At 36.1% G+C, this 21,344-nt stretch overlaps 1 protein-coding gene across 1 annotated transcript in view; it reads left to right on the forward strand.

The window, feature by feature from the left end:
• KCNT2 (potassium sodium-activated channel subfamily T member 2) overlaps nucleotides 1-21,344 on the forward strand; it is a 206,311-nt gene that overhangs the window by 89,371 nt on the left and 95,596 nt on the right. The window contains exons 13-15 of the mRNA XM_072420086.1: nucleotides 6,809-6,914; nucleotides 7,008-7,180; nucleotides 18,516-18,587. Coding sequence (XP_072276187.1) covers nucleotides 6,809-6,914; nucleotides 7,008-7,180; nucleotides 18,516-18,587 — 351 coding nt within the window. The remainder of the gene's footprint in view (nucleotides 1-6,808; nucleotides 6,915-7,007; nucleotides 7,181-18,515; nucleotides 18,588-21,344) is intronic.

Raw genomic sequence — 21,344 nt, forward strand, 5'->3', positions numbered from 1 at the left:
AAGTTTCACAGTGCTGGGTTGTAGGTACCAGTAGAGAACATTAGTCCACTTTCTGACAGCAGACAACATTCATGCATGCATCTTGTAGAGTTCTGGCAGTGCTCTTCCTGTTCTTCACACAGATACCCGTACCTGCTTCTGGGTTGTTGTCCTTCTATGCCCTGTCTAGGCACATTCTCCTGGTATCTCTTCCACATTCCTGAGAATGTGCTGAAAGACACAGCAAGCCTTTTTGTGTGTGCCATCCTTGAAGTTCTGAACTACCTGTGCAACTTTAAATGGGCTGCAGATACTACCCTATGCTACACACACATGCTGTACAGTACCAGTTGTGACTAGAAAAATGCAAGACTAAAGAAAAATCTATCAGGAAGAAACAGAAATGAGTTGGAAGTTGTCTGTGGTAAAACCATTGTTTTTTCTTGCTTTCATTTGCATCAGGGCAGGTGAAATCAATTCACAGTGATTTACATTTCCTAACTGTATAGATTGATAATTATTTGACTTTGTGCTATACAGTGTTATTTGGGTGTTCTTCTACTTTTTTGAGTGGTATATATTTTCTGCAAGCAAATGTACTGTAAATAAAATGATGAGCAACACTACCTCAGTAATCAAGTATTCTTTGCTTCTACTGGACTAAGCAGTGATGGACTCCAGGTGTGAGAAGATGGTGGGTTCCATTTGATCAAGCTATTTCTCTTCTGGGTCAGACCTCACTGGGACAGGGCCATGAAACATGGACCGGCAGCCTCCAGGTGACACTACAGACTCTTCAGCAAGGACTTGTCTGGTGCCTACTTGTGGAGGCTGTTGGTTCATGTTTCAAGGCCCTGCCCATGAAACCTAACCCAAGTCCTGTAACTAGAGGCACAGTGAATCACTGATACAGAATGCCGTGCTTGTAAAGCTTTCAAGGGACTGTTTATCAAACACAGGTCTAGAGATTTTAGCTTTCTTCACTTGTTTGGAGACCTTATATATTATATTATATTATATTATAAAATATATATAATATATTATTTATTATTATAATATATTCTGGATAGCACAGTATGTTGGAAACTGGTGAGCCTTTGCAATCAACTGTTTTCTCTGTGTTCTTTCCCCTCTCCCTTTCCTCTCTTTGGCTACTTTTAACTTATCTTCCTTTTTTTTCTGTTTCCTATATGTTTATTACAAATTGAATATTGTTTCTAGAAGAAAGCGATTTTATTTGGTATGCCTTATTTGGGACTGAAAGTCATGGGAAACAGCAGTGGCAACAAGTAGTGCTTGTTCCTAATGGGTGCCTCTCTACATGGTGGCCATAGAATTGATTTTTTGGATGGGTTATTATTGTCTAGGGGAATGGGCAATTTTTTTTATGTTTGATCATTTTTTTTTTGCTTAATTGTCGCTCTATACTTCAGAACCATGTCCATGGTAATCCCCTTTAAATTTAAAAAGAGTGTTATCAAGTAAATACAGTTACACTTCTATAGACTTATTTTTGGTGCTTCTCAAACATATTCTGTTTATTTTTATTACAATGATAGCAAACATATGTATGTTATTCACATTTTGTATTTATTACTTGGCCTAGAAAAAGCAACCACAATATATTTACATTTTCAGGCCCTTGGCATTTATGCAAAGGTTCTGCACTGCAAAATCACCATAAATACTCCTAAATGCACTCTATTTACAATAACAGATACCTAAATACATTTATTTATGAATGATACAAACTCATGTGCTGGCTATTTTTTACTGTCATTGTACATGTATATAATAAAATAGGAAAAAATAATTTATAAAAATGCTGATTTTTTTACGTTCCATGTACAAGAATAGTAAACACAAAAAACATTTTATAAATGTTTGTTAGCAAAATAAAGTCATTGTTGTCCTCAAAAAAATGATATTATTTTTGTAGAACTACAAAAAGCTATTTAAATGTTTAATAAGTTAAATCTAACAGTAAAATTCAAACCTTTCTCTGGTTTCAAACATGAGGAATAGGCCCACTGATAAAGGACATACTGAACAAGAGCGGTATATATGAACAGGTATAAATCCACTGGAACAGGGGTGCCCAACATATGGCCGATTTCAGGACCTTGGTCCCCAAATTGACCCTCAGGGGCCACTTCCATGGCAAAAAGCATAAAGGTACTGTCAATTTACGCAGTGCTCTGGTGCCCTAAATCAGCGGTTGCCAACAGGTGGTCCAGTCCGCAAGAAACTTTTGGTCAGGAGAAAGACCCTGCTGAGGGCAGGGGGGTGCACCGACCAGAGCCGCAGACCATATCCCCCGTACAGATTCTAGGCTCAGGGAAGTGTCCAGAGACACAACCCGCCCACTCTCCTATTGTAGGCTTGGACCTGCGATGGGAGAGTGGGCGGGTTCTTGCATCATGACATCACTATGGGGGAAGTTTCTGCCCCTTTGAGTGACACCTGTCTCCCCGCACATGCATGGTCCGGAGCTAGTAAATTTAGTGGTCCGTGGGTCTGAAAAGCTTGGCAATCACTGTCCTAAATATTTAGTTGCTCATTCACAAAACTTCATAAGACTGCGTTCAGACTGGCGGTGAGGTTGCAGTGCAGTTACCCTAATGTCATGGAACCCTGCCTAGGAGGAGATGCTCAGTAAGGCTCACTACCACATGGAGTGATTTTGGGGTACAAAGAAGGATAGTGGCCCCCCTAAAACTGACAGGATGCATTGTATGGTGTAGCTTCTGCCCTTTGGTACAGAAATGGTGAGCAGGGAGCAATATATGACAGGCCAGCACTGTATGATAGATTTAGTTTTGTATCTTGCATTAACAAAATGAGCATCAAATGATCAATGCAGAAATTCTTGATTTGTCATTTCCTTTATGTGGTGCATGTATGTTACAGTAACTGGAAACATTCCAAAATAATTTAATTTTAAATTAACACTATTCTAGTTTTAAACTTTAATCTTTAATGTTTGTTTGCATTGTGGTTATATCAACAGCCGCCCCCAGATTAAAAAAAGCTTGTGCACCACTGCACTAGAATAGCAAATACCAGAAGCTGAACATACAATGTGAGACAAGAGAAGTGGTTTTGTGCAGTGCCTATAAGTGCAGACAGGGTCAGACTGAAACACTTAAGGCTAGAAAAATTTAATCTTGAGGCCCACCAGGGCAATAATTTGGGCCCACAAGTGCCATAGTATAGCTCTCAACTGTCTACATTTTTAAAAGGGAAAATTATATAACAACCATTTTCCTCCAACAACTTTTAATGAAAAAAACATGACGATTATGCTTTTCACTGTATTTATTACATAACGATGCAAATATATTGCAAATCTCCATACACAAACAGAAACCTTTGCTTTTTTGGAAATAATACTGTAATCTTTACTATATGTGTAAGGAGAAACTTCACCAAATATTTCTCAGGTTATAGCGCTCTAGGAAAATATTTCCACTCCTTTATTCCTGTATGAGTCCTGTAGAAAACAGCTTCTCTAATATTAGTTTAAAAACAAAAAACAACAAATCCCACTTAAATTACTTATTATTGATTTAACGAAGGGGGAGTATCAATGTCTCCCTACTTTATCTAGCAGGTGAATCAAAAAGGTTTGTTCAAATAAATAATAAAGAGGGGAATAAAAAGAAAGAAAGAAAAACAAGTAGCTCTGGGGTAGCAGATGAAGGAATGGGCAAAAAGGGAAACCAGAAAAGACGAGGCTCACAGTACAGAGTATAGGTAGACAAGGAAGGGCACTTAGTGAAGGATGAATGTGAGAACTTAGAGTTCTTGGCACAAGACCCAAAGCAAGGGCTTTTTGTGGGTAAGTGTCCGAACACAGATGGGAGGAACTGTTTAAAGTCTAAAGTGGTTTAAGGACTCTACATTTCTTATTGGTATAGTTAATTTTGTATATATCCTAAAATAGAAATATAATAATCCTGAGGACTGAATGCAACCCCTGCTCTGTATCTGTTTGCCACAGTCCAGGTTATTTATGCTGGCGGTGTTATGTTGCCTGTTTTCAAGAAAAGTAGTAATTTTTTGTGTTGTGCCATTGGAAATGTGATTACCTCTGCAGTTGTTCAAATGATGTCTATACAGTTACTGTACCTCGAAATAAACGTTTGCAAATACTGATCGTAGATTGGGAACAAATGTAGGACACAGTCATTGAAATGATAGCAGCGGGGGCCTGCAAAACTTCTGTGCCTGTGCTATTACATTGTATTAGAGCCATTATACTCCTTGCCTTACAATTTTAAGTTTAACAAAATTTCTCCAAACTATGAGGCTGCAGTGCAGTAATGCCTGTTAAGTGCTGATGTCTAATATATATTCCTGTCCAGACTTTGCAGGAACATATCATTTTAGGAAGTAAAAACCACATGTATTTGTACCTTTTATTAAAAGGGTATTTAAGCTGTTTTAGAACAATTTTTTTTTAATAGTCTGGTTCAGTTTTTCAGCAATGCACAAAAAATTGATCGGAAGGTCTTACATTTTTTTTTAAGTCATTGTTACTTTGACATGTTGTGGTTTTCATGGTTGGCTTTTGATAAGCTTATGGTAATATTTTCCAGTTTATTATGCACCAGATCATCGTGTTGGATTCCTAAAACTATTTTCTTTGTTTTCTGCAGGAAGCTAGAAAAAATATTTTTATGACAATAAAAGATAAAACTTGCTGGCTAAATGGAATGTATGATAGTTAACTCTGCCGAACTTAAGCATCCATTCACATCTTTGTAGTGTGTTCATTTGAATTGGCTTCCTAATGCAGATGTATAGTTGTTTTTATCAATGCAGTTTATATCAACACAAGGTAGTTTATTCCCCTGAATTTGGTGCATTGAGACTGGTCCGTTGGTAGGCCATTCAGATTAAAGTGACATTGCAGTGCAAAAATGCACATAAAATGCATTGACATATGTCACTTCAATGCAGCTCGGTTAAAGGGGTACTTCAAATCTTTCCTTGGGTTTTTATAGATGTTCATTTGGCAGTAGCCTACTAGATATGGAGGCCTAGGTGTTGCCTCTTACATCACCAAAGGGCCACATGTAATATTCAGAGATGAAACACAATTTTGCATTGTACATGCATTGACAGGCCAATTCTTAGTCTAATGTGCACAAACATTGTTGACATGTAATGATAAAGAAAAGTCAGACAGCAAGCATGTTACAGGAGATGATCAGACAGCAAAAAAAGCTACAGTAGTTTTTTGATAATCCTTCAAAATGATCCAAATATAATATAGTTTAAATAAAGAATAAAATGAAAAGGATATCAGTAAAACATGTGAAATTATTAAACCAAACCATATGTTTAGCATTATCTATCCTTTGATTATTCTGTTACTAATAACTGAAGATGTTAGAGGCAGAATAGTAGGTTGCAAAGGGGCACAGGTTGTGAACCTGGGTATTAGATCATCTAATTCTACAATTTTATAATCTCTTGTGATGCTGTTCCCTGATTCTTAGCTGGGAAATTCAGCTTGTCACATTTGCTTTACTACATTACTGATCAGGAACAAGTATGCAGGATGGAAGCTCATAAATTTTATACACCACTAGCTTCATGATTGTTCCAGGTCCATTTTTTTATTTCAGGGCATGAATATAAGCTAAAAGGTAAATACAAGTGTGACACACCGAAGGCAATGTTTGTGACTTGTTGTGAGGACGTGTAATAAGTAGGGTTAGATATAATAAAAATAGCTTTATGATAGGAGTAAAAAATTAATGTGAAGTATAAATTGTAATGATATGTAATATCTCATACACTTAGGTAAATATAGTTAACTAAAAAGGTAAAGAATATCCAATTCTTGAGATACCTTACTTTACCCTAATGCAGGAAATCCACAACAGTCATCAGACACCCACATGTGTGCAGTGCACTGTGCAATAAAAGAAGGGGGTAAATCTTTATACCCACAGGGTGGGGCATTTTATGTGGTATTAAGTGCACTTTTTAAAAGTAGAATTATGGCGAAATTAGGAATAAGAACCACAAAGGCATATTCTACAATAATGTATGACTATATACAGAGAATTTATTCTGTAAAATTTGATCAGTTTCAAGTAGAATTTTGGTAGAATTAAGTAGAAGAATTATTCAATGACAGGTATAGTGTACTGCTCAGTGAATTTAGTTGATGTGCAATGACAGGCACAAAGTACAATATACCAGACCTTGTCCTTGGTGCCAAATTGGAAAACCTGACATTGTTAATGTTTAGCTTTATTTGCTTTGGGCCAGATGACCAAAGTTCTGGTGAATTTTAACCAAAAGTCAAACACAAAGTTTAGTTGTAGTGTCTCCTCACACCTAGTAACAAACACAGAGTCTCCCAAAGTGTTAAGGTAAGTCACCACCACTACTGAACGTGTACTGATTATAATCAAAGGTATAATGCAAACTGAAAACTGAGAAACTATTTCATATAGAAAATTAACCTATATATTGTATGAAGTTTCTCAAAAACCTTTATGATTTTTATGTAACAAAATATGTAGAGGTAGGTGGATAATTCCACATGGAGCTTTGTGCGTTTTCTAGTTGTGTATTTGTGTTATTAATAGTTTTACGGTTTGTGTTTCAAAGTTATTCTTTATTTATGATACAGTTTTTACGATCCGAAGTACATGAACCTAAATTATACAGTTAACCAACACTGAGAAAAGATTTCAATAATCTCCTTCGGGTTTTAATAACTGTCTTGCAGTTTTGAAATGTAATCAAATGACAACATTAAAAATAGAAAAAGTGTTAAAAGTATCTGTTTTCTTTCTCTTTTTAGGTATTCTAAAGGGTACCCCCCCAATTCACCATATATAGGAAGTTCACCTACCTTTTGTCATTTATTACAAGAAAAAGTGTCATTTTGCTGTCTTCGATTAGATACGGTAGCAGTCTTTTATATGCTTATCCATGTCAATAATTATAGTTATTATGTATCCTAGCCTTTATCCCATCTTTTCTTACCAATTTTCCTTTAGGGTTGTCAACATAACTGTTATGAAGATGCAAAAGCCTATGGTTTTAAGAATAAAGTCATCATTGTAGCAGCTGAAACTGCTGGAAATGGACTGTATAATTTCATTGTTCCACTCAGAGCTTATTACCGACCAAAGAAGGAGCTTAACCCCATCATACTGCTGCTGGATAATCCGTAAGTGTCACAAAAAGGGAACTTCTTGTTATGTAAAATACTGCTATTTAAAGAAAGGATATTGTAATCATCACTGTTCCATATATTTAACTAAATCCAGAGTTAAAGTTTAATCAGTAAAAGATAAAAGTTATTTCTACAGCACTCGGATGAAAAGGGTTAGGGTAAATGGGTCTTACTGTTCTCTCTAAACTTTTGTTACTGGAAAACTGCATACAATTGAACAATTTAGAAAAGAATAATAAATAATATGAGGATAATATTGACTCATTTTCTATATATTGCAACAAATAGGTTCTTATATTTTTAATGATGTAAGAAGAGTGGTTTTATATATGTTTTAATAGTGTTAGGAGTAATTGAATTAAAAAAAAACAAAACAAAACAATGATAAAGTCATCAGACTTTTTTCAAATTGGTGGATACTATAACTGCTGAGAAGATTTGACACCTTTTTTGTGAGTGATTGTATGTTTTAGCTTAGGTTAGGTAAGGTTATTCTCTTATCCATAATGTGTCACGCTTGAAGGGATGGAGCCTATTGGGGGAACTATGGCCTACACAATAGTGGTGTGAGCCCTGAGAAAGGCTAAGGTTCTGAATCTAAGCAGCAGCCCGGTCTTCTCCACAGCCTTTAGTGGTGAGGATGTTTTACTGCAGACTATTGGCAGGTTGCAATCCTTGGGCACACCAGGGTAGGCAGAACAAAGTGTGGTACCAATATCACTAGGAAGGAGAATAGTCAAAGAAGGCTGGGGTTGAGGCAGGCAGCAAGAGAGGTCAGGAACAAAACCAGAAGTCAACAACCATAAATCCAGGAAATAGACATTGGTGACATGAGGGTCACCACTGACACATGGAAACACTAGAACAGCATAAGGGAACAGACAGGGAAACAACAGGCTGGGTAACAAGGGGTTAACATGGGAAATGTTCATCAGAACTAGGGGGCTTGGCACAATTGGAGACATGTTGCACGAACGCTGAGTGCTGTGTCTGAGCCAGCCAAATAGCTCAGGGTGATTAGGCTATTTCGTGATTGGCCAGTGGAAGAAGTGATACTGATAAAACTTGGAAGAGCAGCCGCGCCCAGGATCGGAACTGCTAGCATGTGCAGGAGAAAGTCCTTGGCGCATTAGCAAAGAGGAGGTACGTGTGACATAATGCCAAATAAAGACATTTCTTTTCTTCTATGCCCACCTCTAAGCTATATAAAGTTATGTCATTGCACTCAGGATGCTGGTTAATTGTGTTGAGGCATAGTAATTGAATGACCTGAAATGAAGCAGCACCAAAACAACTAATCCAAGCTGAGTAAATTTATTCCTTAACAACCCATTATTGTAAGCAAATACTTACCAAGTATTTTAATTTCTTCTGTGTAAACTCAATCCTACAGCAAATTGCTTAGCAGTTTAGGAATACCTTTTCAACTTGAATAGTTAAAATGCATGTATGCTCTCAGAATCTACATCTCATATTTGCCCTATTAGGGTCTGTTAAATATACAGTTTATTTTGTAAATCTATGTACCTAATCATTTTGCCAGAAATCTTGTGAGCTGATGTTCTGTGCACTATGCACAAATGGGGGTTATGGACATGAAGTAGAGGGGCACAGATGAGGAGCGATCTCTGTTCTTTGTAATCAGAAATGAAGTAGGCAGGGCTGACAACACATGCCTAGGACTGTTGTCATGACAAAAAGGAAGGTAGGGGTATACTTTTTTCTGGTACATCAACAGTTTATTTCTGCACTTGCAGCTTGTTTAGCTGGATACAATGTAGAGAAATGTGCATGTAAAGAATGTTTTTTTCTATTTTGCTTTGAAATATGTTTTATTCTTCTGTTCAAGCTACTCAGTTCTGTTCGGTTGGCTACTTACAATAATTTTTTTTGCAAAAGAAGTTTTTGCAAAAAAATAAACTGTTTATAAAACTAAACAAGGTGCTCCTCCAAGCAATTTTAGAAATGAAATCCTTTAACATGCTTGCTGAAAAGATCAAATAGTTTAGGATGTATCACATTTGTAAAAATAAATAAATAAAAAATGGTTTTCTCCTTTGTTAGCACAAGCTATTTATATCCTAACCTGCTTTGATCATGTAGCCATGTCTGTGATGAATGACTTGCCTCTCAGCAACCGCTGGCTTCTCTAATGCGTGCAGCAGATGATTCCTTTGTACCCATTTCAGAGAGCAGTTTATAATTAGCATCCTTTCTGCTAATCACAAAGACGTGTGACACATATAGGGTTGGTACAGAGTAAGGAGTAAGGTTAAGGAGCATGTTTCTGGTCCGGTCACCTGTTGAGTAGATGCCAAATGAATCAAACATTGTTTGCTTAGGTGGGGGGAAGAAGTGCACACATTATAATTTGCCTCGGCCCACTGGTGTGTAAAGTTATAATAATAATTTAAAATAAATAATAAAGTTATAAAGGCTTATTTTCTCGATGTGTAAGTATGTTTTTGGAAGTCCATACTTCAAATGTGCAGTAAATGTACAGACATGTTCCATGAAACAGGCTGCTATGCACTTTGCAGGTTTTTAGGAGAGATGGTTAGCCAATTACAGAAATGCAGTCTACAGAAAAACAAAGTTCCCATGGTTGCAAATGGGAGATTTTTTTGCCTGTTGCCTACAATTACAATATGTACATATTTTAGCAGGAGCATTTATAACACACTAGCTGAATACAATGCACTAAAGGAAGTTTGACAGGACATTTAAGCAGGGCAGTTTGTCAAGGGAAGGATTGCGCTCCGGAAATACACAGTAGCATTGATCTATCAGATTACTGTAGATTACAGTAGCAGTAGTATTACAGTAGTACTATCAGATTACTAGCTTTAGTAATTCACCTTTATTTAACAATCTGGTTTATATCCTTCCTAATCCAAAATGTTTGTTAGCAATAATATTTCAAATACAGAGAGTTTGAAATAGAAACTTTTGTCAAGTGTCTGCCTATGTCCCTGTTGGGAAGAACAAAATATGTGCTTAAAACCATTGGAAAAACCAAATAGAAATGTATAAAATGCTATTAATGTATGCTAGGGATAATAGAAGTAAATGGATCACTTTGCACCAATTTCAGTGACAACCTAAAACAGTGACAGTTTTGTCCTCAATTATGGAATACTTGCACTCAATCCATGTTATGTCTTTAGAATAGAAAGTTAACAAAAGTTCTCCAATAGTGGTGCACACTTAGAAAAACACCACAACCCCAGTGCTCCTTCTTTTTCCTATGTTGGCACACAAAATGATAGTGACAAGTTGTCTAACTTCAAAATGTGTATTGCAAAAGGTTCCACTTCAGGTGGCATAATACTTGAATGTGTCTCTGTTGTATTTGGGTGCTGGTCCAGCAGGATTGTACAAGTATAGTCAACCTACTTTAAAGAATGAAAACTATAACAACACCAAAAAACTCTTCTTTATTTATCACAGCAGCGGGAACACATGCTCTGCAGCTCTCTTCATGCTCTATATATTACTTTACCAAAGAGCACTCTGTTTAAAACCTTTGAAAAGCCTAAAAATTCCTACCATGAAAAGTAAATAAAAATGTCTGCATTTGATTGGTATAGTATATTCTTTTATATTATCATAGTTAAACTTTTCTAACCTTCAGGGGTGATTTTACCCACTGTTGCCCAATATAATTGAGCATTATTCACCATTATACTAGAAAAGGCTCTGGAGGCTGTAGAATTTTTTTTTACTAAAATTTGATGTAGAATGTTCTGGCATAATGTAGCATTTCCTTTTCAGAGTCATTGCAGAAATAAATCAAAAGGGTACTAAAATTTGTAGTGTGATGACTCTTTATTCACATTCATCACAGCATTAGTTTTGCTTATTTTAGCAATGGTCACTGACCTGATTACACCAATTGGTTTTGCTGCAAACTTTGGTATATCCAGTACACTGTTTATTTGCATGCTTCTTTATGTAGAAAAAGAGGTTAAATAACTTTTAAAAGTTAACATCTAAATTATTACTGTATTTAAAATCATACATATTCATAAATATAAATGTATTCTAAAATGAATTTTGCAAGTGAAAAATGCATTAGTAGTTCTTGTAATTGACCATTTCCGTGTAAATATTAAAAATTTAATTTCAAGCTGTGCTTTTTAAAGAGTTCTGTTGTGTAAATGGAGAAACTGCAAAATATTATAATCAGTACATCTAATAAACACCCTACGCATTTTCCTTTTTAAATGTGTCTGTAGGAAATGTATTCATTCTATTTGAAAGGATTCTTTCCTAGGTATTTTAATGGCTTTTTTCTGAAATGCAGCCATTTGTGTAATAGCTTTGCAAGGAATTACCTTAAACATGGTGTCAGGCACAGAAAATGACACACATGGTGTCTGTGGATATTACCATGCTAAAACATGTATATTATTTCAGGTTTTTATTGTGAATTTACAGAACCACCATAAAGATGGGTTTGGGAATAATTTATCTGTTAAACATTTTTTTCTCCCATTTCAGTTTGCCTAGTATCACCCTAACAGAAAACATGAGTCAGAGTGTTTTTATTAGAAGCTTTCTTTTGGCTTCTTATCATACCATATCATCATCATAAACAGTCATTTGTATTATAATCTATATATTTGTGGATGTTAGTGGTTGTAATGTACATGTCCTTGGCCCTGACCAGGTTATACCTGCAGAAGGTGCTACAATGCTTGGGTAACCTAGGAAACCTGGAATGAATTTCTTTCTTTACATTCAATTTGGTATTGTATAGCAAATGTTTTCAATTTTTGATTAGATTTATTCCAGGTTCCCTGGATCACCCAGGATCTCTCATGATAGGATATCTTCTCCATTCCCAGAGATCTTTAATAAATTAGGCTCAATATATTTGAAGTTCACATACCAAAGCTTATCAGTAATCTCTCCTTTTTGTTTATAGAAAATGACTTACCGTAAGATTGCAACTTTGGATTTGATGATTGGAGTTTTTACCTGAAAGAAATGAGGTAGCAGCAAACATCTGCACCTATTTTCTATTATCATTGCATTGAAACACCACTGTCCTGGCCACTGCAAGTAATGCACACTTCCAACTGAATTCCACTTAAAATTGTGCAGCCCCCCATGACCAGCAATCTGTGGTTCTGTTTGCCAGCTGGTCCATAAATATAAGATGTTCAAGTTGGCAGGAAGAAGTATGGTATACAGTGCAGGTAACAGGTATTCAACACCAAGGAACAGTTAAATACCTGCCAAGGACAATACAATAACTGATAAAAGGGAAAATGTAAAGCCTGTTTTTTAGAGTGTGGATACAAGTGATCCTGTAGTGATAGTAATTCAGCTTATTTCCTGGTGGAGAAACATTTGATATAAGTGTTTATGTTCGGGTCATTCTGGGCCCGATCAATTTTAATGTTTGCTGGATCACACAGGTTTTTCCATGACAGTCTATCTCCTCTAGCTTTAGTAAATCAGACCCATAGTGTATTTAATATACTATACTACAAAAATACTGTAAAATCTGTGTATCATGTGACAGATATTTACAGGCTGAAATGATATATAACATTTATTAATGCAATAGGAAGCGGAAAACCCTAAAAGGTACAATTTACTTTACTAACTGAAGTGAAAGGAAATCTTTACAAAGTGTTCAAAAGTTTCCACCTGAACTAGTGGAGAAGTATCCCTTGAACCTGTGACAATGATAACATTTTCTATCACTTTTTGTTCTCTTGACGATGAATCTTAGGACAAATACAAAGCGGACATGAAACATAAAGTACTTGACATCTTAACTTTTCCTGCACTAACCATAATTAATTGTTTTGGCTGTTTATATCCTTTAGTAGTACTTTTATCTTTCCAAACTTCTGATTAATTATTTATTCTTCACAACATTTTACATTTACAAATTCTGCAATACATTGCAGTTTAATTTTTCCCTCTGGCTTTACAGCACATTCATTAGTTTCCCTATATATTATACAACTCATTTGACTGTTACCTTTAATATAAATTATATACATGGTTTTGTATTTTAAAACATACATATACATTAACATTTTTTTATGCATAGTGCTAGCAACAAATACCTGTCCACCTAGCATTCAAAAGATCTTGAACCTTCCTATCCCCTGACGTTATAACTTTCCCTCCCCTTGACTCCTACCCCTGTCCCTGTCCTCTATCCAATCCTTGTAATGCCCCCTCCTTGACCCTTTAGCCTCATGACCTTAACATTCCGGCTACCTGGGGAAACACAGCGGTAAAGACAGAAGGCGGCCGTGTATTCTTTTACTTTATATAGGAGAGTAGCTAATCCTTTTTTAGAAAGTAAAAAATGTGTTTGTTTTTGTTTCCCAATTAAATACATTTTTTAATTAGTTTATTAGAAACGAAAACAAACACATTTTTTACTTTCTATAAAAGGGTTACCTACCCTCCTATATAAAGTAAAAATTGTAGTGATAGGTCTGCTTAAATGGGTTTGCCAAACTTTGAAAAACAAACTTTTAGTGAAGCAAACCTGGATTCACTCATCACTATCTTTCAGACTCTTACAATACGTTTGTTTAACTGCTAAGTTTATATCAGAAAGATAAAAAAAAGTATTCTTCAGGGTATCCTGTACCCTGAAATGGGATGTGTCAAAGTGCATGCATTACAGTATGCATTATGTATTACAGACAATAGAGCCTTGATTTAATTTTTGACCATTATCTCATTTTATCCCAAACTGGTACTGCAGACAGCAGCAAACTTGCTGACTGATGTTCTCATTGAAGAACAAAGTGTCGACAAGTGCTGGTTTTCCAATCTTTGGTTGGGTTATTCAAGTTGTTTCACTCTTCCTCACTACCATTTTTCTTACAGTGTTATTCTTCACTTCTAACTTAAAGTAAAGCTATCACCAAAATGTTTAGCTTACATAAAAGTGTAGATAACCCTTGTATATAATGTAAAAATATAATATTTCCTTCTTTTTTAAAAGTTCTTCCTCTTCAGTCTTTACTGAACTGAATGGAAGTTCAGAGCCTCCTGGGATACCTACGTCATATATCCCAGGATTCTTCTGACTGCTTTTTTTTTTAGTTTAGTTCTGCTTTAGGTATCACCATGTTAAATGGAGATTCTGGTTGGTGGTTGGTTGGTTCCCTTTGGAAGGGAGACAACATTGTAAGGGGGTAACTACCCATGGTTTTCTGTCCATGGTCAAGGGTTTAAAATGTAAAAATAATTGTTAGGTTTGCTGTTCGGGTTTGAGTTAACTGAAAAATTGGCTTAAACATCTGTTCATTTCACTTCAGTTCTGAATAAACCATTGTTAGCATATTGTTAAGATGCACCGTGGGGAGCATTCCTGGAGAACTATTCTTGACTACCTTTTTTAACTTATCAATGCAGCCTTAAAATTGAGCCTCTTGATAAAGTAGACAGCAGGGCACTCTACAATATTTCATGCCTGTCATACAGTTGTGCAGTAAAATCATTAGCCTTAACAAGGTGTCTTTTCAATCTACAATGAATTCACTATCATTTTACCAGACATTTGGTTTTCGTTGCTCAGGGTCCAAACTTGTTGAAATTTTCACTTTCATCTTTGTTCGATGAACTTAGATAAAACATTTCCAAATAGCAGCATGATAATAAAAATACAACTTGTAGATTTCATAAAACATATATTCTTTTTGACAATGAGTCACAGAAATGTTGCTCCAATTTTGTGGTAGGCCATAATTTGCAGCAATAGAAAATTGACTCATTAAGTGTAACACCATTCTTTATTGCCCATGGTTTCTGCTTGGCGAGTCATTATTTTTTGACTTTTCATCTTAACACATTAAATTATTTTGCAGTTTTTTTAATGATGCACAAGCTACTCAGGCACCAACTACATTATTTTTTTAGAATGACACTAAATGTTTCATGGTGCTTTAAAAGCATAACAATCTAGAAGCTAGCGATTGCAATGCTAATACTTCAAAGTTGAACTCCTTTCTTATGTGTAGTTTTCATGTGTTGTATTTGCTAGTTCTGTTTGTTCCTCTTACAACATGTTTTAATTTTCTTTTAAGGTTTATTGGTACACTATGCTGACCTGTGTGGTTACATTTCCTACAGAAATGTCAGGTACAATGGTTTGACAAGAGTACACATAATACAGTGATATTTCCACAAGATCATCCTAGTCAGAAAGTCATCGTACCTTTACAAACTGTATTTCTGCTTGGTTAGTTCTAACAGATCTGGTAAAATTGCTCCTATAACAGTTTCTGTGCAGCTTGTTTCTATGCAGTGAACAATATGGTGACCTTGCCTTTCAGGCTTCATACTTATTGGAGCTTAACGTTGGATTGCTTTACTGCTGGCCTCCTGGGGTAGATTAAAACTCAGATGGGTAATTATGATTCAGCAGTAGGTACAGAAGCATATGTGCACAGAACAGTGGACACCAGATAAAGATGCTGTGGCAGTAAAATGAATAAACCTGTTTTGACATAATCAGGAGTTTTGCTGTTACTATAAAAATAAACATGGAACACAGTCTTTGAAAGCCTAGCAAGAACTATTTTAAGATGATGAGATTCAGTTGCTGTGTAACAAATTAGTATATAATGTTGTTATTTATAATATTCTGAATATTACTACTATATTTATTATTTGCTTGTTTAAGCAGAGTAATTCATACAGAAAAATAATATTTTTACCTGCTATTTCGGACAATGAATACCTACTGCTCTTAATGTTTTTACTGCACTCTGCAGATCATGACAATTGCCTTCCCTGCAAGTAATTATTTCTATAGGGGGCCACAACCCTCACTCCTTAAATATGCTGTGAGTTGTTATGGTAGGTTAAGTAATGCCTGCACCTCCCACACCTGGTTTGAAAGTAAACCCATTTTATGTAACCAAGATTTCTAAAAATCCCATTTACTTTCTTCTTTCTCTCATATCAGCAGCCAGAGCGGACCCATTCCACCATGATTCCAATGTGACTTTTCAGGTCATTTGCAGGAGATGATAAGGATGTAATACAGAGGAGTATTACACATAACACAGTTTATAAATAACATGAGCAATTTTGCAGGATATAAAGAAATATATATATTACATTTTTCCAAGGCTATATTTAATTTTATATAGTGAGAATCTGACTGTGCGTCAAAAAAAGAGAGCTAAAAATAGAACGTGACAGAGGAAAGGAAAGGTAGAGTAGATAGACAGGGAAAGATTATAGATTACCTCCTACACAGTGTCAATAATACAATAATACTGCAACTAATGCAGGAGCATTCGATTATTTGTAAATTTATTGACACACACTTTAGCCTGGCTAATGCATTCATAACATAGCTTTAGAAAGTAGAAAAAAAAGCAATTAGCAGTGCATGTCCACAGAAATTGCACTTATGCATTATATAAAATGTCTTTGGAAAGTCAGCAGTAATGCTGCCATATGGTGAATTGCATTAAATGTCCAAATACATTCCCCTCTCTGCATTTCCCCTGATGTGTTTGGAAAACATCAAAAAATGCATAAGGGTTTTATTTATAAAACAGGAAATCCTCAAACATCCCCTGATGGGAATCCATTTCTGCCATTGAAACACATGGACCTGGAAGATTCCCACAAGAGAATAATTGAGAGTATGTTTGATTCCCTGTTTCATAAATAGAGCCAATAATGTGCATTAACATGCATTTTTTTTATCTTTGCAATATATATTGCAATGCGCTTTATACTAAAGAAGAACTAAAGTTCCAATTTAAACATTGGCGATTTAGGCAGGTAGTTATTTCAGAAAGAGACAGGTGATGTCCTTTCTGCTTTAACTGTTCTTACCTGCCTGATCACCTCCCAGCTCTCAAAATTTTCTGAGCTGTGCATGTACAACTAAGTGTTGGTTGGGAGGGAAATCCCAGATTCCCCTATGCATGGGAGGAATTAATTAATTCCTATGCAGATGTTCCAGAGTTACATCATCTAGACCTAGCCAATAAAGATGGCCAAAGATCATCACCAGGAAAAAAAAAGGAAGATGGCGGCACCCTGCGTCAGAACAGGGATAGGTGGGTATCACCGGTTTAATTCAACTTTAAATGTTAGCACACAACATAATGCACGTTGACATTTGTTGATGCCTTGTTGTGTGTCATGACGCATTTCTTAATACATACATTCATCACAATAACTGGATGGCTAACGATATTAGTCTGTCATATGCCCATTGCCTAATCACAGATTCCCTGTGCAGTATTAATTGCATGGGGAAACTTAAGCAACACATTGACTAAATTCTGTAAGAATGGAGAGTCTGGTTACTGCAGCACATGGGATCTGCCATTTCAGCTTCTGTTGTCATTTAACAGGAATAGTTGTGCATCGGTATATTTTCAATATTGTCCTCAAATCTGCATGAGGGATTGACTGCCTGACATTTTTTTTTCCAGTAGTTTTACAATAATCCATAGGTATTTACCTTGCCAAATAATTACAATGTAATCAACAGAAAAATATGTATTTCAGCAGAAATATCAGCAGAGAAGAAATTGATAATTGTACCTAAAATGCATCTAAACTTAGGTCCGGTTTAAACACTTACTCAGGCATTATGGAAACAGGAAAGTAAATAAAATGACTAAATACTTATCCGTGACCTACACGAAGTGGGTCCTTCATCCTAGTGTTACCAACACAATCTTCAGTGAGGGCTGACACTGGAGTCCACAATTTGGTGTTTCTGCAGTATAAATTAACCCATGAGCTTGATGTCACGTGGCATTAAATTGAAAAACTCTAAGACCCTGAAAGAAACTGAAAGACCCTAAGGTACATTTTCTATTACTTAGTCTTCACAGCAGATGTGATTTCATGCTTATTGCACTGATAACTAGTGTGTGATATTAGGAAATAGTGTTGGTTCTTGCCACTTATTATATCCCCTTTGGAAAGACTTGCAAGGCTTGATTCTTGTGATGCTCATATTAGATGTGACATAATAAAATAAATGAATGTCATAGCTAAATCCCCTCAAACTTTCCTGGGTTTAACCTGCTATCTGTGTGTTCATATGTAGTAAAAATCACTTCTTGATAACAAAATCCCCTTTTAGGAGGTATAAAAACCAATACTGCACTAATGCAATGAGGAAAGTTTGAAAGTATTTATAGAACCTAAAGAAAATATCAGCAAAATACATTTGTGAAGTTATTTTCAGGGTTAAAACATGTATAGCCACGCAAATCTTTGCTAAACAAAGATTTCCAGTATATGATTTTTTACATTGTATAATGTGCTGTTTTTTTAAGTCTTAAAATTCTCCTCCTAGGCCAGATATGCACTTCCTTGATGCAATTTGCTGGTTCCCAATGGTCTACTACATGGTTGGCTGCATTGACAAGTAGGTAACATCTTGTATTATGTCTTGTGTTTGCTGGTTAGCACCTTGTGCCTTGTATAAAATAACTAGGAGTCACAAGGTTTTAGCAAGCTACACAAACTGTTTTTTAATTGAAAAAAATATATACATTGTAAATTAATATAAAATATGTGTAAATGTATAAATTATTAATTCACCAATTTAGCTCACAGTGGGAATAATTTACTTATTTATTGTAAAATGTATTTATTTGCCTATTTGTAGATTAAAAAGTTTTACATTTGGGTCAAATAGTTGCTTTTATTTTCTGTCCACTTTGGAGAAATGACAGTTGGTATTTTAATGGTTGTGATGGACACTGTTCTCACCTATGTGTCGACAAGTTTAAAGTTTTAATCCAGCATCTGTTAATAACACAAATAAAAATCAAATAAAAAAATGAAGAAAATACAAGGTGTACATAAGTGATATTAGCTTGCAAACTGCAATATTCACATTCCCAGTTTACTCTCTTACACTGTATACATATATGAGCCCCAATTTTCTAAATATTTTGTAAACTAAAAATAATAGAGAAATTTAGCTTAGGCCTATAGTAACACATATGTATATGTAACGGATTATTGTTGACTATTTGCGTTTACAGGTTTCATTAATGGTCCCTAGAAGGTAATGTTATTTGGTCCAGAACATTAAACTATACAAACCCTCACTTGAGATTTTTAAGGCACCTCAGGGTTTACTTGCACTTTAAACTACACTTATTTTTTTGTGTATTTTCTCACTGTCACATTTCAGGCAACTCATACTGAACTCCTTTTAGGAGACATTCATGTAGAAACCCTAGATATAAAAAATGGAGATATTTAAACCATCAGCGCTGCTCTGACTTTGACAGCCTTTCAGATTTCATTGTTATGAAGGGACCCTGTAATTAAGGAATTGCCTGTAGCTTACATTAGCATTCCTTGTTATATGTAGTAGTCTGTCTGCTAGAGAGGGGTAAATATGTCTGGAGATGTTTTTAGACTGTTGTTTTCCCCCTCATGTTGCTGAAAAGATTTCTCTGTATATAGTAGACCAAGGGTGCCCAGCCTACGTCCTGTGGGCCACATCACATCGTGGAGCTGTCAGATCCGGCCCTCTCCTCATTCCCTCCCCTCATTCCCTCCCTGCTCGCTCTGCTCGTTGTCTTGTGGGTTATTGGACGCGCTCATCTCCTATGTTTCTCTATGCGATTGTACCACCATGAGAGGGAGCTTTCTGAGCATGCTCAGTGTGAGATCCCTGGGCATGTTCTAAAGACCTGGCAATCAGCTGTGGCTGCTCTCCACCCACCTTGTACTAAGAGATAATCCTACCCTTCATGCAGCAGCAGCATGCGAGCTGTATCTGTGTTCATGCAGCTGTCATTATCCCCATGTATAAACCTTCATATCTCCTACACCGATTGTCATAGTAATGTGAAATTTTAAGGGTACACAGGGGACCATGAGAGCTGTTGCTAAACTAAATTTCAGCTGCCTAAATGTAAGTTGCTAGATCACAAGCATAAAATCCTAATAACAATCAGGGATATTTTAACATTAGGGGGGCTATTTCAAGACTGGGGTCCCCAAATTGAGTTTGAATGTTAGAGACCCCTTGGGGCCACTTCCATGGCAATGAGCATTGGAGTACTGTTTCGCTCTGTGATGTGGTGCAAGTATAAAAATATACTTGCTCGTTCACAAAACTTCAAGGCTGCATTCAAACTGACGGTGAAGTTGCAGTGCGGTTACCCCACTTACCTTCTCTAAACCCCAATTTCTCTTTACCAGTAGAGAAAGGGAAATGTAGAATAAGTGGGACATTCTTGTGGCAACCACTCCCCCTAAAATTTATCACTCCTACCATTCTATGGTGCCATGTCACGTATAAATGACAGCTTATGTTCTTTGAATCCCAATTTCTCCTAAAAAGGGGAGCTGTAGGTATAATAAAATGAAAAATAAGTGGAAGAATCATGTGGCTGAATTTTTTTTTGCTGTGGTGCCATCATAAGTTAAGAAAACTATACCTAACATATAGTTCTACCCTGTCACACATAGCCGGCTACTTACCTTCTGTAAACCTAATGTCTCTGGAATGGGGAGATGTATGGACCTGAAGATGTAGTAGTAAGAACATGTCCCCCTTTGCTTTCACATTGTTTGCATTTCTCAGGAAGTATCCACAGCAGAGATTGTGGTGTACAAAGAAGGTTAGTGACCAACTATACCTGACAGGATGCATTCTTGAGACAGGAATAATGAGCGGGATGCAATATATGACTGTCCAGCACAGTATGATAGCTTTAGTTTTGTATCTTTCATTAGTGAAAGTGCAGAAATTCTTTTGTTGTCATTCCTTTTATTTGGGGCATGTTAAGGTAACTAGAAACATTTCAATTTCATTTCATTTTAAATTAAAACTAGTTTTTAACATAATGTTTGTTTGCATTGCGGCCTGTGGGTTTTATGTCAATAGCGGCCCCCCAGATGTAAAAAGGTGGGGCACCACTGTAGTAAACAAAAAGAACAATAAAGAGGGGAGAGATGTTTGTCCAACTAGCCATCAGGTATTGGTACCCATGGAGATGGGCTCTTTTTAAGAAATAAATATTTGAATATCTTCAGAGTGGGAGATCAGCCATGAGCATTAGGACCTGTGTGGCCTGACTGGACCAGGGTCTATGTGACCTAAACTAGCCCGGGCTTGGACTTAGTGAGCCATGGGCTTGAGTCTTTTAGAGGCCTA

This window comes from Pyxicephalus adspersus, chromosome 8, assembly GCF_032062135.1.
Source record: "Pyxicephalus adspersus chromosome 8, UCB_Pads_2.0, whole genome shotgun sequence".
NCBI classification, from domain to species: Eukaryota; Metazoa; Chordata; class Amphibia; order Anura; family Pyxicephalidae; genus Pyxicephalus; species Pyxicephalus adspersus.